The following is a 16,858-nucleotide window of genomic DNA, read 5'->3' as shown; positions in this document are numbered from 1 at the left end:
TCTCCTACAGCTTTCTTCAAACAGAGTTTCTTTTAAAGACATGTACCTTTTGTCTCGGCTGGCATGGCTCAGTGGTTGGGTGTTGACCTATGAATCAGGAGGTGAAGGTTCGATTCCTGATCAGGGCACATGCCCCAGTTGCAGGCTCAACCCCCGGTGTGGGCATGCAGGAGACAACCAATCAATGATTCTCTCTCATCTTGATGCTTCTATCTCTTTCTCCCTCTCCCTTCCTCTCAGAAATCAATAAAAAAAATTTTTTTTAATAAAATAAAAAATAAAGACACATACCTCTTCAAATAAAAGAGTTCATGCTGGATCACAAAAACATAATATTGCTATGAAGTTATACTTAACTTGATCTTAGGCTGCTATCAAAATCTCATATACTCACACAAGGATGTATGTAGTTGCAATGAAAACTATAGAACAGATCTCACTGAAGACAGTTAAATTGACTTTATAGCTAATCACAAGACAGTATTTTCCTCCAATGCTCTAATTTTTAATGTATTCTTAAAATATTAATTTACTTTGTCACAACCAATACCTTCAAAATGAATACTTTCCTGCTATATATGTCAGATATTTATACACTTTCTTAAAATCACAGGTCAATAGTAGGAGACCAATATCCTATATAATAAAAGCCTAATATGCAAATTGACTGAATGGTAGAATGACAGGTCTGCAGGGGGCAGGGCCAGTGAGTGGGTGGCACCAGGCCAGCCAAGGCAAGTGTCAGCAGGCAGAGGGAGGGGACAGCGACCAGGGGGCGGCGACTGTTCGTGGCGGGGCCGACCACTCGCCAGCTGGTCTCTGGTCAGCCCACTGGTTGCCTCCTAAGCCATCAGTCAGACATCCCCCGAGGGCTCCCAGACTGCAAGAGGCCACAGGCGGGGCTGAGGGATGCCCCCAAATGCATGAATTTTCATGCACCAGGCCTCTAGTTGGTTTATAATCAACATGGAAGCTTACTATCTCCCTCCACCCTTACACTCACTCCCTCCTTCTTCCCTCTCTCCTCTCCCCTTCCTCTTCATTTCCTCCACTCTTTAAGACTTTTACCTAGCCAGCTCCTACTCTCACTACAGAAGCCAGCAACTCCCTATACTGATAGCAAGACCACATACATATAGTTGTGTTTGGGGGGGGGGAGGGGCGGTAAAGGTTGTCCCATGGGAGAACTGCACACAAAATACAAACATGTGCATATGCAAAAATGAATATTATTTACAGTACTTTCAATGTTCTGTACCAATTTCCTATTATGAACAGAGAGGCTTCAAAGGATCAGACTAAAAAAAGAGAAAACTTTTTTTACAAAATTACCCCCCTCCCACATATGCTTCTCTAAATCCCTATAAAATTGTTTGTCATTTGGTATATTTTTCTGGTGTATTGGTGATATTTCACTAATCGAACTGCTTAGCTTGAATGCAAAGACCACATTCAATGAAATACACTCAAGGTCATGTAAAGGAAACTCGCTCAGTACCTCCAATACTCATATTCTCCCTCTCTTTTTCTCCCTCTCCCCCTCTCCACCCTCTTCTCTTTCCTTTATCCTCTCTCTCTACCCTCTAATTAGACCCTCAAGAATGAGCATCTAACCCCACCCCCCAAAAAAACCACAATCTACCTATGGACAAGAACCATACTATGCTTGAGTCTAAAAAGAAGAGCTAGACCAATAAAATTCTTTCTTTTAATTAACAAATACAAAGGAAAGTGGACAGTTAAAAGTAGAGCTAAAAGGTTTGGCAAGAAGTCAGGTGATGACAGGTCACATCTACACTAATAAAAGAGAAACATGCAAATTAACCATCACTCTGCTACACCAAGCCACGCCCACCAGCCAATCAGGAGTGAGTATGCAAATTAACCCAACCAACCTGGCAGCAGCCACAAAGCTGGAGCAAGCAGGAGGCTTGGGTTGCCCCGGCAATGGAGGAAGCCAAGCTTCCTGCCTGCCCTGGCCGGCCCTAGCCTCCGCTCAAGGCTGCAAAGTTTCAATTATAGAAGATAAGTAAATCCTTGCTTCCAGCCGGCCCTGGCCTCCGCTCAAGGAGGCGCTGGAAAAAAAAAAAAAGGAGGGGCTGGGACCTTGGGTCGCCAGGGGGTGATCAGGCCAGGATGGGACAGCAGGGGCCGTTGGGGGTAAGCAGACCAGCAGGGAGGCCAGTTGGAGGTGAGCAGGCCATCAGTGGGGGTCAGTTGGAGGTGATCAGGACAGCAGGGTGGGGCAATTTGGAGTGAACAGGCCAGCAGGGGGGCAGTCAGGGGTGAGCAGGCCAGGGGAGAGGGAAGGTGAGGGCAAGCAGGCCAACAGGGGGGGCAGTTGGGGGTGATCAGGCTGGCAGAGGGGCATTTGGGGGCGAGCAGGCCGGTGGCAGGGGGCAGTGGGGGCGAGCAGGCCGGTGGCAGGGGGCAGTTGGGGGCAAGCAGGCCAGCAGGCAGAGTGGTTAGGGGCAATCAGGCAGGCAGACAGGCAGGCAGGCAGGTGAGCGGCTGGAGCCAGCAGTCCCAGATTGTGAGAGGGATGTCCGACTGCTGGTTTAGTCCTGATCCCTATAAACCGGCAGTAGGACATCCTTCGAGGGGTCCCAGATTGGAGAGGGTGCAGGCCAGGCTGAGGAACATCGCCCCCCACTCCCCCATGCACGAATTTCGTGCACTGGGCCACTAGTATAAAATAAAATTAGATGATGGAAGGAGACTTGCCTTGGGGTGGTGAACACTATACAATATACAGGTGATGCATTATAGAAATGTACCCCTGAAACCTATATAATTTTATTAATCAATGTCACCCCAATAAATTCAATAAAATTTTAAAAATAAAGTGAAGCTAGATATGTAATGATAATAGAAACTATATGGAAGGTAAAATAGATAAAGAACAGCAGAGTATGAGGAAACTGCTAAATGCTGAGAGAAATGGAGAACATTTTTTAAATCCTTTAAAATAATTAGTCACGCAGTCAAAAAACAAAGGCAAATATTGGGAAGCAGGAAGGGAGGGAGGAGGGGAGAGAAAGGCAGAGGAGGGACAGGGAGGAAGACAAGGAAAAAAAGGGGAGGAAAGAGCAGGAGGAAAGAAGGAAAGAAAGAGGCAAAACTTTCAAAGTTTGTCGCAGTAATATGTAAGAAGGTGAAATTTGTTTTCAAACGTGTTCACATATTTGGACATGTCATAGAAGACAGAGAAGTATCAAAGTCTTGCTCTAGGGGGAAGAAGTAACACAGATCAGGCCAAGTTACAAGGAATACAATATCAGGTGATCACAAAGAAATAACTTTGGAATAACCAGCACTGTCTCATAATCTTCATTATAAAGTAACAAGTTCCTTTTTATTAGGCATAGTCTAGTCCAGTGATGGCGAACCTATGACACGCGTGTCAGCACTGACACGCGTAGCCATTTCTGATGACACGCGGCCGCATGCTGAGGATGAAACATTTGCTGCTCCTGAGGATGAAACATTTGCGACTAGAGTCTTGGAGTTAGTTTTTTCCTCAAAGTGACACACTACCCGAGTTATGCTCAGTTTTTTTTGGCAAGTTTGACACACCAAGCTCAAAAGGTTGCCCATCACTGATCTAGTCAAAGCTCAATAACCATGTATTAAGATGGTATGAAGATTAACAGCACTGGGTAGTAAGTCACAACTGTTGATAACTGCAAATGCTGGCCCTCCCACCTGACCAACTTTTGGTTGTATAGGTCAGCCCACTTCTCTTTCCAGGGGCTTTAATGCTGACAAGCCCTTTGATTTCAACGTGGACTCTTAAAGGTGGAGACTGCACGACAATGAGACACACAAGGGGCCTCAGGAGTTCATGCCAGGCTTGTAATTCTATAATGTGAACTTAAGTTCATGGAAAAATCTCTACCAGTGATTCATCTTAATCTCTTAAACTGTGAAAGACCATGACTAGTTAAGACCTAGAAGCATCTAAGTGTTTAATGTCCTTGAACTACCTCCTCATCGAATTTTCAGGGTTTGAAATGCTCTGGATTGCCTTAGGTAAAAGCACTAGCATTACTGCTGTGCTGTAAAGAGGGATGGAGGAGAGATGGATCAATAGCTCATTTGTTTGCACATTCACTGTAACTGGCTGTCCCCACCTGACCTATCCAGGGGTTCTTCCTCTAAATTTCTGTGGCTCATTGGACCAACTCAGTGAGAGCACTTAACCCACTGCGATAGTTACAGACTCATAACGTCTGTTCTGTCTTAAGACTATGAACCCACAGATGGTGAGAGCTGTGTTCTACCTTATCTACAACCCCAGCACTTCACACAATGCTTGCACATAGTTAGAAGTTCAAAAAGGCTGACTGAAACATCTCAGTACAACTAGAAAACCAACGTGATCGTCACCATGAAATAAAGAAAACGCTGACATAATTGGTGACATTTATCTGACATTTGCAAAACAGAGCTGAAAAAAAAAACACATTTAGTACTTGTTATCACTAAATATAAAAACTGCAGTGAAGTATAAGTAAAAAGCTTTATGCTTTCTCTAAGATGACCATTTCCTATAACATTTCTAAATTGCAAAGTAAATGTTTTCATTAACTGCAATATTAGAAAGTGTTTCTGTTTAAAAGTTAGGATGGCTTGCTATTTTTACATCAAATACCAACTCTTAAATACATATTGACCTTTAAGGGCATTCCTGAAATAAATAGCACTCCCACAATACATATACTTTGCTAAGGACAGATAATCAAGGAGGAGATATTCAGAAAGGGAAATGCTTTTAAGAAAATAAAAGCATCCATCACAGGACTCAAATTAATAACAGTGCATTAAAATAAGTAAAAGGTACCATATTCGCTCTGGATATGCCTGTGATAATCATGTCCTTGTTATTTTTGGCTCAAAGAAAAGACATCCTCCTAAGAAGCCAAACAGATGAATAGATGGACATTGTCATAACACTGTTCTTCTATTTGCTTTGAACTTGCATATGATTTTTTGGTGGGAATTGTCCCAAATCTCTCCCTCATAAGTTATTTTAAGTTTAGGTTTTCAAATTTCATTATTACTTTTATACAGCTGAAAGTTAGAAACAGATCTCTCAATATGACAATTTTAAAGTAGAAAATATTCTTAAAATATAAAATAACTAAAAAAAAATAAAATAAATAAAATAAAATAACTATATCTATACTTGGTTAAAGTGTTTAAGGTTAATATTACCATATCCAGTAAGTGCATGTCACTGTTCTTCACGTTTCGACCTGGGCTTAATAACATTCCAAAACATCTGAAAATTTGAGGGAAAAAGGAGAAATAAGGTATCAAAAATATATAGAAGCCCAGTGAACAAAAAGTATTTTATAATAACTATATAATCTTAACTCTGTAATTACAAATAGCTTTCTTATTATAGAGAAACAGCACAGATAAAAATTCATTAAGATACATAATAAAAATTACATAGAAATAACTTAACTAAATTGCCAAATCTTTATTTCTGCATGTAAAAGACTACCAGTGATCAGAAACTGTGATAAAAATGGCCACAAAAATTATTAACTGAAACAGAATACAGTTGAAGTTATTCCAAACATATAGGTCAAGATCATATAACCCAATTAAATTACAAAGGAGATTTTTTTTAAAGGAATAAGAACAAGACACTGTGCTCTCCTTTTGCATCATGCTATCTTAACAGAAACAATCACCCTGGCCCTCACCAGTCATGTTCACTGAGTAGCTTATTAAAACTATGTCCTCATTTGAAAAAAAAAATAGTAATATAAAACACATTACTAAAAGTACTATTATTTAGTGAAAACATTATCCAATGTACTATATACTAGTAACCATTTACTTTATTCCATGCTTCCCGATGCAAAAGAAGTGTTAGAAATCCCATCAACACTACCCTTTTATTTGTAGGAGGTTTTCATAAGCTATAAAATTCAGTTAAATCTAGCATTTTTTTATTTGTTAGGATATAATTGTTAATTCTGTTTTATAGGAAAGAAAGGTAAAGCCCAGAGAAGTTAAACAATTTATTCATATTAACATGGCTATTCCACAGGTCTTGTAACTCAAGAAGCAATGTGATCTGTCCACAGTGTCCCTCAGCCAACAACACATACCCACATGTACCAGTGTTTTTATTGTAGCTTTCCAAAATTTAATATGCTATGAAGCACTTTATACAAGAGGTAGAGAATGTAAATCAATTAAATACGAGATTTTTCAAATTTTAAAATAGTGGCAGCTAACCAGTCAATATTGAATTTGATCCTTGTTGTTTCCCAAAGGTTTACTTTTCTAGTAGCACTAGCTTTTTCTCTTTTTTTTCTATGACCAGGGTAAGTGATTGATCCTATCCAAACAAGAGTTCAGTAAGCAGTGAAACAATATTACTTCCTGTGAGTACTTCGAGATATATTGCTCAGGGCTCCCTTTGGCATCCAAAAACAATTAAGTACCTAATGAAGATAAAGTTGAAAATCTCTGAGAATAACTTTCCAAGCATATTATTGTATCACTGAACAAAATATAATCTACTAATACGGAAATAATTATACTCTAATAGTCATAATTGCAATATTACTACTATACACTATTTGATCTCTCTCCTATGAACTACTATAATAAACATTATCTGTATAAATTAAATATTAACTAATTATACAATTCATTGTACTATTTCTCCAACTATTACCTTAAATTCTTGATAAGCAAAAATAAAAGTTAATTCTTTTCAGATATGAAATTTGGTCCCCCAACTAAAAAGTCAAGTCAATGCCGAAACCGGTTTGGCTCAGTGGATAGAGCATCGCCCTGTGGACTCAAGGGTCCCAGGTTCGATTCCGGTCAAGGGCATGTACCTTGGTTTCGGGCACATCCCCAGTAGGGGGTATGCAAGAGGCAGCTGATCAATGTTTCTAACTCTCTATCCCTCTCTCTTCCCCTCTGTAAAAAATCAATAAAATATATTTTTTTAAAAAATAAATAAAATAAAAAATAAAAAGTCAAGTCAATAAAGACAAAAGATTTGTCTCACATTCCCTGTATAGCAGTCTCCCCTTATCCACTGGGGATTCTTTCCATACATGAAACCACAGATAGTACCAAACCACTTATATAATACGTTTATGCTATACATACAGACCCTTTCACTTAAAGGAAGCACCTTACATCTCTTGGGCATATCTGAACTGTTAACATCACTACTCTTGCATTTTGGGGCCATTATTAAGTAAAATAGGGGTGACTTGAATACAAGTACAGCGATATCTCAACAGTAGATCTGAAAATCAAGGTGGTAACTAAGTGACTAACAGACAGGGAGAGTATATGGCCTGATTTTGTCACCTTACTCAAAACAGCATGTACCCCTAGCCGGTTTAGCTCAGTAGATAGAGCCTCAGCCTGTGGACCAAAGGGTCCCGGGTTCAATTCCAGTCAAGGGCACGTACCTTAGTTGTAGGCTCCTGACCCCAGCTTGGCCCTGGTTGGGCTCCTGCAGGAGGCAACCAATCAATGTGTTTCTCTCACATTGATATTTCCCTCTCTCTTCCACTCTCTCTAAAAATCAATGGAAAAAAATACCCTCATGTGAGGATTAACAAAAAGAAAAAAACAGCATATAATTTAAAACTTATATATTGTTTACTTCTAGAATTTTCCATTTAATATTTTCGGACCTGGTTGACCACAGGTAACTGAAACCGCAGAAAGTGAAACTGAGGATAAGAAGAAACTACTACACATTTGCTTCAGCTTTTATCAATCATGGATTTTTAAAAGAACAATTCCCTATATTATAAGGTTTTTAAGTTATAAAACTACTATATACTTATTGTAAAAAGTTAATGGATACCAAAATGTATAGGAAAAAATTTAATTCTCTCTTCTCTATCTTAGGCCCGTTAGAAACTAATGGCAAAGTTTAGTTGCATCCTCCATACTTTTCTTTTGCTGTTTTTGAAAATTTAAACTCTTATTTTGTTCATCTAGCACTTACAGATAAATGCTATACTTTTATAATGGTACAATTTTATATTTCTTTAATTCCTATGTTAAGATCTACTGCAAAAGGAGCCTTGGAAGTTTAGGTATTCCTTAAGTGGCAATGCATATTACCTTCTTTTGATGATCCTTGATGCACTGTTCTTTTTCTGGGTTATAAAAAAAAAAAATCCTGCCACCAACTAGCAGTGAAACCTTAGAGAAAGCACCCCACCCCCTTGGGCCTCTGTTTCCTCTTTCAGAAAGGGGGATAATAGATACACTCTGAGGGTTCTTCCAGCATTAAATTTGCACAATTTTTTTCCCATCAAGCTATATTAGTCATTTCCAAAATTATACTTCATTAAAGCACATCAGGTCTCCTGTGGGACAAGCAGGGTCTATTAGGAATAAGGTGTCAGTAATTAGATAGATATTATTATCACCACTAACACCCAAGGCAAATAGTAAGTGTTTCACTGGGGAGTTCAAAGCATTCAACCTTCACTTATTAACTCTATAAATAATGTAGAAAGCAAATTGCTAGCACACCTATTTTCTCAAGGAGTTCAGAGGCTAGTAGGGGAGGAAAATAAGTAAACAGACAATTACAACCTGAGATGGTGAGATCTCTGATAGCTGTAAATGCAGAATGTTAACAAGCAGAGCAAAGACACACCCAGCATTATTTATAATATAATAAGTAGCTGACTGCCCAAAATTTGAAATCAAACCTTCTGAGAATGAGATGATATTATCATATTAATTATGCCAGCTACTATTTATTGAATGCCTTAACTTTAAGTCAGACATTACTATATTGTTACATTTATATTTCAAAACAACCTTCTAATAACTTAATAATAAAACTGGTTTTCAATAAGTAGAAGTGATTTGCCCAAACCACAACCTATTAAATTCTAACACTGGGATTTAAGCTCTTGTCTATGACTCTAAAACCACCTGGTTTTTCACACATGATACTCTAACTGCCTCCCTAGACTATTGGTAGAAGAGATTATACATTCCCTGGGTGATCCTGGGCAAGTCACACACTTCAGAGTTTCATCACATTTCTGAAATACCAATACTACCTGTTTACATGTTCACTATGTTAATGTAAAGTTGAAATGAAAAAAACTAATGGTGAACTAACACTGCAAACTACAGAGCAGTGTCAAGTATAAATTATTATTACAATTACCAAAGAGGAAGTTCAGCCTTCCATAATACCTAGTGAGTTTTTACTCAAAACAGTTTTAAACAGCTTTTAACATCAAGTTAGTACCCATAGCAACACCAAAAGCTCAGTGTATCTAGCATTACTTTAGACTTAACAGTGGGAAAATAAGTGAAAAAGATAAAGATGATATATTAATGCACTGCAATAGGAAACTAATTATTTTCAACTTTTGTTTTTTGTCCCTCAAATCATTAGGATTCTATATACCTCCATGGAAATTATGGATAAAAAATAAGAGAAGAAAGAAAAAGAAAAGGAGACAGGCTAAACTTTTGTTATTAAAAATGAAAAAAAAAGATGACAGTGTGATAGAAGGGGCAAACATCCACAAACAAGAAAAGCTATAACTTAATCATATTTTTTAGAACATATAAAACTCCAAACAATTTCATAAAAAATTGGAATCCCAGTTCGTTTCAACCTAGAGAATTTAAAGCAAAACATAGAGCCAAAACCGGTTTGGCTCAGTGGACAGAGCGTCGGCCTGCGGACTCAAGGGTCCCAGGTTCGATTCTGGCCAAGGGCATGTACCTTGGTTGCGGGCACATCCCCAGTAGGGGGTGTGCAAGAGGCAGCTGATCGATGTTTCTCTCTCCTCGATGTTTCTAACTCTCTATCCCTCTCTCTTCCTCTCTGTAAAAAATCAATAAAATAAAAATCAATAAAATAAAATAGCCGAAACCGGTTTGGCTCAGTGGATAGAGCGTCATCCTGCGGACTGAAAGGTCCCAGGTTTGATTCCGGTCAAGGGCATGTACCTTGGTTGCGAGCACATCCCCAGTAGGGGGTGTGCAAGAGGCAGCCGATCGATGTTTCTCTCTCATCGATGTTTCTAACTCTCTATCCCTCTCTCTTCCTCTCTGTAAAAAATCAATAAAATATATTTTAAAAAATAAATAAATAAAATAAAATAAAATAACATAGAAAAGCCTCCGACATAAAATTATTGGATTGTTTTTGCCTTACTGAAGGAATTAAGGAGAGAAAGATATACAGGCATTCCTCACTATGCACAGTAGTGTGGAACCACAATAACCTTACAAGCTGGAACTCTGCAAAAGTTACCTTATAATCCACAGGGAGAAATATGATTGTTCTGTAATCTTTAAATACTGGTAATGACAAATTCTAGAGTATGACCAACAGAAGTAGGTGGTTGAGGCAGGGAAAAGGACAAGATCTTAGGACAAGCAGAGATCAAGACTCTAAGAAGCTAGATTGCTAGAAAAATGATCTACATAGATGCTAAAACTGCCAAAATTAAAATAAGCCTAATAACTAGAGTGACAGTGAGCCAGATTCTAAATCTTCAAAGAATGATGGGAACCCCAGGGATTTGTAGATAACTGCAGCGATACAGGTGAGCAGACGATAAAACCTGAGAGCATAAACTCTAAAGCTGGGAGTTTTTAAGGAAGAAGGAGGAACAACAGTGTGGAAGAAGCAAAGGCATACAAGATGCTTTTACACCTCTAGGCCAGAGGTACAGGCAGTGGGAAAGAGCCATATTTGAAAGGCAAAAGCCAAGTCCTACAAAGTGAAAGGGACATTCAGAAACAAGGTGGAGGTGGAGGAAAAAAGGAATTGTGCTGATGATGGACTGTGAGTTCTAGAGTGTAGAATGGAGTGGATTAGAAAGTTGGGCCCAGGTGAAAGATTGGGGGGGAGGGAGATATAGAGTCATTTGGGGATTAAAATCTGAGTATTGATGAAAAACCCAGGAGTCTTATAAGGCCTAAGAGAAACAGGCAAAGTAAAAATAGATTATTTCAGTGAGGCTGAAGGTTGAGGGTAAGAAGAAGGACCTTGGCAAGAGTATGCAGAGCTCTGGAGTACCCTCCTTCACTACAGTTTTGGATAGCTAAGGTGCACAAGTCAAGGGAGGGGCAGTATTAATCAGAGGAATGTGGGGCTCTGGGCACCCTCTTACTGATACTGAAAACATGAGTGTGGAGGAGGTTTTACTTCAAGTGCATCAAGAAAAGATTACTTCTGGATGTCCAAAGACACTCTCATTTGATGAGTTTGCAAAGTTATAAAAATATCCTCAGGTGAGGATTAACAATAACAAAAAAAGAATTATTAAATGTAATAGAAAGAGAATTCTGAAGAATACCCTAAGGCTAAGGGAGAGCCCCAAGGAACAGCAAACTCAGAGGGTCCTCTCCCTAAAGCTTTATTCGGACCGCACTAGAGAGGGTTTGATTGCAACCTAGTGGAAGACAAAGAAGTTTATTGGACTGCTCACGCAAAGCTGGGCCACAAGCAAGCAAGAAACAACCCTCGAGATGCAGGCAGCCAAGGTGGGCAGGCAACAATGGAAATGAAGACTCCTGGAGCCAGCTTACTGGCAGAGTGGTGCAAGCCCCGGGGCCCACAGTGTTTGTGTCTGGAGGGCCACAAGAAAGTCTCACTGAGTCAGGACCAGGACTGTGGGCTCACAGAGGGTGAGCATGCACTGGATGCCCAGCTGGATGGAGCACAGCACCGCTGGATGTTCCAGAATCTTGCAGCAAGAAATAATCACACCAGAACCAAGAAGAGAAGTCCCTTCCTCCTGCAGTATCCCTCCAGCACCCTCTATTGGCACAATTTAATATTGTGCTTGTTGCCGAAACCGGTTTGGCTCAGTGGATAGAGCGTCAGCCTGCGGACTCAAGGGTCCCAGGTTCGATTCCGGTAAAGGGCATGTACATTGGTTGCAGGCACATCCCCTGTAGGGGGTGTGCAGGAGGCAGCTGGTCGATGTTTCTCTCTCATCGATGTTTCTAGCTCTCTATCCCTCTCCCTTCCTCTCTGTAAAAAAATCAATAAAATAAATTTAAACCCCCCCCCAAAAAAAAAAAATATTGTGCTTGCTTGCAAAGAAGAAATAGGTAAAGCTTCAACTAATGCAGACAAAAAGGGTAGGTTTGGAACCAAGAGACAATAAACTGATTATCAGCATAGGATATAATTAAAATACCCCATCTCTTCTAATTATTTAACAGCCATGTTTGAAATCACAATTTCCTAAACCAATAAATAAGAAATTATTTTCTTAATGTAAATTAAGAACGTAAATTGGCTCACCACTATGAAAAATATGGAGGTTTTTCAAAAAAAATTATTTTAATTTAAAAAAAGATCTACCATATGATCCAGAAATACCATTTCTGGATATATACCCAAAGAAAATAAAAACAGGATATCAAAGAGATATGAGATATATGCAATCCCATGTTTATTACAGCATTATGCACAATAACCAAGATATAAAAACAACCAAAGTACCCATCAATGGATGAATAAAGAAGATGTCACACACACACGCACATGAATATTATTCAGCCATAATAAGTAAGAAAATCTTGTCATTTGCAACAACTTAAGTGGACCTTGAAGATACTATGCTGTGAGAGTGGGAATAGAAGAGATGTTGTTTAAGGGCACAAACTTGCACCTAGTAGTAAATAAGGAACAGAGGTCTAATGCACAGTATAGTGAATGTAGAAAACAGTACTGTGGTATAATCAAACTTGCTCAGAGACTAGATCTTAATTATTCCAATCACAAAAAATAAATAATTGTATGACATTACAGAGGTGCTAACTATCACTACAATGGCAATCATATTATTATACTATAATACATAAATATATCAAATCAATATGTTGTACACCTTGAATTTACAGTGTTATTAATAAACATAATAACATAATATATATATAAAAGGCTAAGTGACCAACTGTACCTCCATCCAACCATCCGACCGACCAACCAGTACATATGATGCACACTGGCAGTTTAAAAATAAACGTTGACTCATGCATGCACGATACATGTAAAGCTCTCACTGTCGCCAATCGCATGCGTGTGTTTCGATCTGTCATTGTCAATTGTGAATTTGGTTGTTTTTGTTGACATTCAACGTGAACCACATCATAATTTATTCATCAATCATCTGACCGACCTACCGGCCAGTACATATGATGTGCACTGGCAATTTAAAAATAAACCTGGACTTGTGCATGAGCCATACATATAAAGCTCTCGCTGGTGCCAATATAAAACTATATTATAAATACTATTTTGACATGTAATTTTTTGCAGTAACGTAATTACCACATGAATATTCTAATTAATTTCCTTTCAATGTGCATGAATCTGTGCACCGGGCCACTAGTACAACATAATAAAAAATTACTTCTATATTTGGACAACCTGGAACTCTCCTCAGCTAAGGCCCAGAAGCCACTTTGTCCACAACTGTCTTGATTAGTCACCTTAAGTTAAATAAAGCTAAGTAAAGGTCTCTTGCCACTAGAAAAACAATCAATTAATTAATAAATTATTATATTATAGAAGTATACTATGATTTACAAAAGAATTCAAAAAGAGTTTCAATAGCCCAACCAAGTGGCTCAGTGATTGGGCATAGACCTATGAACCAGGAGGTCACATTTCGATTCCCGATCAGGGCACATGCTCGGGTTTGGAGCTCAACCCCCAGTGGTGGGGGGTTGTGCAGGAGGCAGCCATTCAATGATTCTCTCTCAGTATTGATATTTCTCTCTCTCTCCCTCTCCCTTCCTCTCTGAAATAAATTTTTTTTAAAAGAGCTCCAATAGAAATCTATAGATTGTACCAATGTCAATTTCCTAATTCTCCAATTATACTAGTGTTATGTAAGATGTTCCCATTTACAGAAGCTGGGTGAAGAGTGCATGGAGCCTCTCTATACTATTTTGTAACTTCCTGTGAGTCCATAATTATTTCAAATTTAAAAATTTACTTAAATATGAGCTCCAACATCTGGAATAGATGAATTTATACAAACACAGTATTTCTTAGTATCTGATGCTAAAAAGGTAGTAGTACTACATACATACGTCTATAGTGCTAACTCTGTCTACTGGGTGCCAGCAGAAGCCAGCAATGAAAGACATTGAAAATTCTGTCCTAATCACAAGTTCCAGTCCAAAGGCTGAAAAACAGAAGCTTCCAATTATTAACTCTCAAAGCATCTAAAATAACTATCAGAGAACAATGAAATCATTTTTATATAACTATACTTTGTTTTCCTAAGGAAAAAGAGTTATCTTTCTACTAAATTTTTCTCATTTTCAGGATGGAGAAGAATGATGTCCATTAAGTAAAGTTATTAGAATACCTGATTCTCTTGATTTGATTAAAAGATTTCATAGATACACTAACTTACATAAGGGGATAAAAGATGCAAATAAAACTAACATCTTAGGCACCTTGAAGTCAGTGACTTGAACTTCTTTCTAAATCAAACGAGAACAACTTGCCTAGGGTAAAGGCAAAGTATATGCTAGGTAAATTCAGCAAAAGACCCTCAGAATGGACTAGCATCCAATTAAATCAGCACAAAAATAACAAACAGCTCAAACACTACCACTTGTCTACTTTAGTGATGTCAAACCATGCTAGAAAATTGTTTGGACTATAAGAAAAAAATAGCCCCTGATGATTTTTTTTTTTTTTCAGTACCTGTTGGCTTGGAAATCTTTTCCTCAAGAAAAGGTAACTGCCAGAACAACTTTTACAATCCAGAGGTGTTAAGAATTCTCTTGACAAGACTGCCACCTACTGGATTGCCTTAAATTCCAGCATTTAACATTTTGAGATTTAAAAATGTTAAATACCACATATAACCAATAAAAGGCAAGGGTGTTTTTATAATTATTATTATTATTATTATTATTATTATTATTATTATTCTAAGCAGTTAAAAAATCTCACATCACAGGAAATTCTGCCTGTTAAGTATTATTAAAGGAATACCATTAGCCTGAAGCAATCTCAATTTTATATTTTAAATTTATCTTTATCTACTTAACCAGTTCATTCTATTGTATATTTGTTTTTATTGTTCAAAGTATTACAGATGTCCCCTTTTTTCTCCATTTACCCCTTCCACCCTGCACCTATCCTCCACCACCAGGCCTATCACACTAGAGTCTATGTTTGCAGAGCTCATCTGACAGATGTGTGAAAAAGAAACAAAGAAACTTAACTTGGATTTAGTAATTATTGCAGTATATATGAACTCACAGTTGTTAGATATTATCATCAAGATTATTTATATTAAAATAAGAGCAATATAGTAAGTGGTTATATAGGAAATTATTTTTAACCACCCTAATATTATGCAAGTGGGTACTTGGGGCTTAGATAAAATTTCTAATGATACAGCAATATGTTCTGATTACAAAAGTGCTTTACCTCAACTTAGGCAGAGTTCACATAATGTGCTCTAAAATATGCCTTAAAATTATTCCAAAAGCAGCTGAAGTGATAATGAAGACACTGATGTTGAAGATTATTGAAGAGATTCTAATTACAGTTGTCTTATGAATGTGAGAGTGGATGAAAAGCAACATTTCTGAGTTATTAATTTGTGTAATATATTTTAAATATATATGCAAATGTTTAAATTAACCAAGAAAATATTATGATTGGGCATTCAATGATTTCACCTTTATTCATCAAGGTTTCTACATTCAAGGAGTTCAAAAACTGGGAGCTTCTCATTGGAAAAAGGAAGGCCTGCACCTTATAGATAAGTATAGTATATGCCCCTAGAGTAGAGGCGTAATAGACCTCTTAATCATAAAACTCCAAAATTTTTAAGTAATTACTAAAAGTTAAATTACTCAACATCTAATACTTCTTGGCCTGTGTTATTACTGACTTGACAAATGGAAAGTTGCCTTCTGTTATGCCAGAAAGAAAGTGCTGGAGGCATATCCTAAGGACATAGAGTTTGAAGGCACTCCCACTGGCGAATTCTGGGACCTTCTGAGTACCAAAATAATTAAGCACTGTAGGGAATTAAACTACTGGGAGGAGGAGAGGGGAGAGGAGGGTGGAATTCAGGTGTCTATACCAATAATAAGTAGATAAATAAATAAAAGAGAAGGGAGTGGTCTGGCTTCCATCAGAATGTCAAGGCTGGCTGGTAGTAAATCAAAAAAAGTGCAGGAGACAGAAAATTCTTATCTTGCATTCATCATAGTAAAGATTGGATTAGACAAAAATCATAAATGAATAAATAAAGGAGGGAATTTAGATGATAAGCAGGATATTTTTATGGGTACATAAACACAGACAGCTTACTGGGTGGGGAATTAGACATCCTGTCTAGGTAATCAAAGCAAACATCACCAGCGAGGGACAAATGGGTACCACACACCTTCAGATGTGCGGCGCTGTGAAGGAAATACCACCTATACAGCAATGAATAACCTGAATCTAATCATGAGGAAATGTTAGATTAACCTTTTGCACTCGGATGCATCGGTAGCAGCTCGTATGTCGAGCCACACTCGACACGTAGTTTCACAGCGGGGGGAAGGGGGATTTTTGTCTATTTTTCCAGTATCTTTTCTTGTTTTCATTAGCATGAAAGGACAAGTAAAATGTAAATGCCGTCTCAAATGATGCCAAAAAAGAAAAAAAATGAAAAACCGATAACGCATGTGAAATTTATTAGGAAACTAGTATATGATCTTGTTGGAGAATTCAGAGATGGTACACGAACTTCCAGGGGTAGATTATTATCCACTCACTTAGAGCAACGTTTAGATGGAAAGCTCCATATAATCACACCTCACC

The 16,858-nt window shown here is 38.0% G+C and overlaps 1 protein-coding gene across 5 annotated transcripts in view; it reads right to left on the bottom strand.

Moving 5' to 3' along the window:
* LOC103289977 (rab GTPase-activating protein 1-like) overlaps positions 1-16,858 on the bottom strand; it is a 438,759-nt gene that overhangs the window by 351,860 nt on the left and 70,041 nt on the right. For 4 of the 5 annotated variants that reach the window (XM_054712112.1, XM_054712113.1, XM_054712115.1 and 1 more), the window contains one exon: positions 5,218-5,284. In XM_054712112.1, coding sequence (XP_054568087.1) covers positions 5,218-5,284 — 67 coding nt within the window. Of the gene's footprint in view, positions 1-4,843; positions 4,883-5,217; positions 5,285-16,858 lie in introns of those variants that run through there. The other variant, XM_054712116.1, reaches the window with a different exon arrangement.

The sequence above is a fragment of the Eptesicus fuscus genome, chromosome 22, assembly GCF_027574615.1.
Source record: "Eptesicus fuscus isolate TK198812 chromosome 22, DD_ASM_mEF_20220401, whole genome shotgun sequence".
In the NCBI taxonomy this organism is placed as follows: Eukaryota; Metazoa; Chordata; class Mammalia; order Chiroptera; family Vespertilionidae; genus Eptesicus; species Eptesicus fuscus.
Note: the sequence above shows the minus strand (reverse complement) of the source record. Positions and strands in the feature narration are given on the sequence as shown.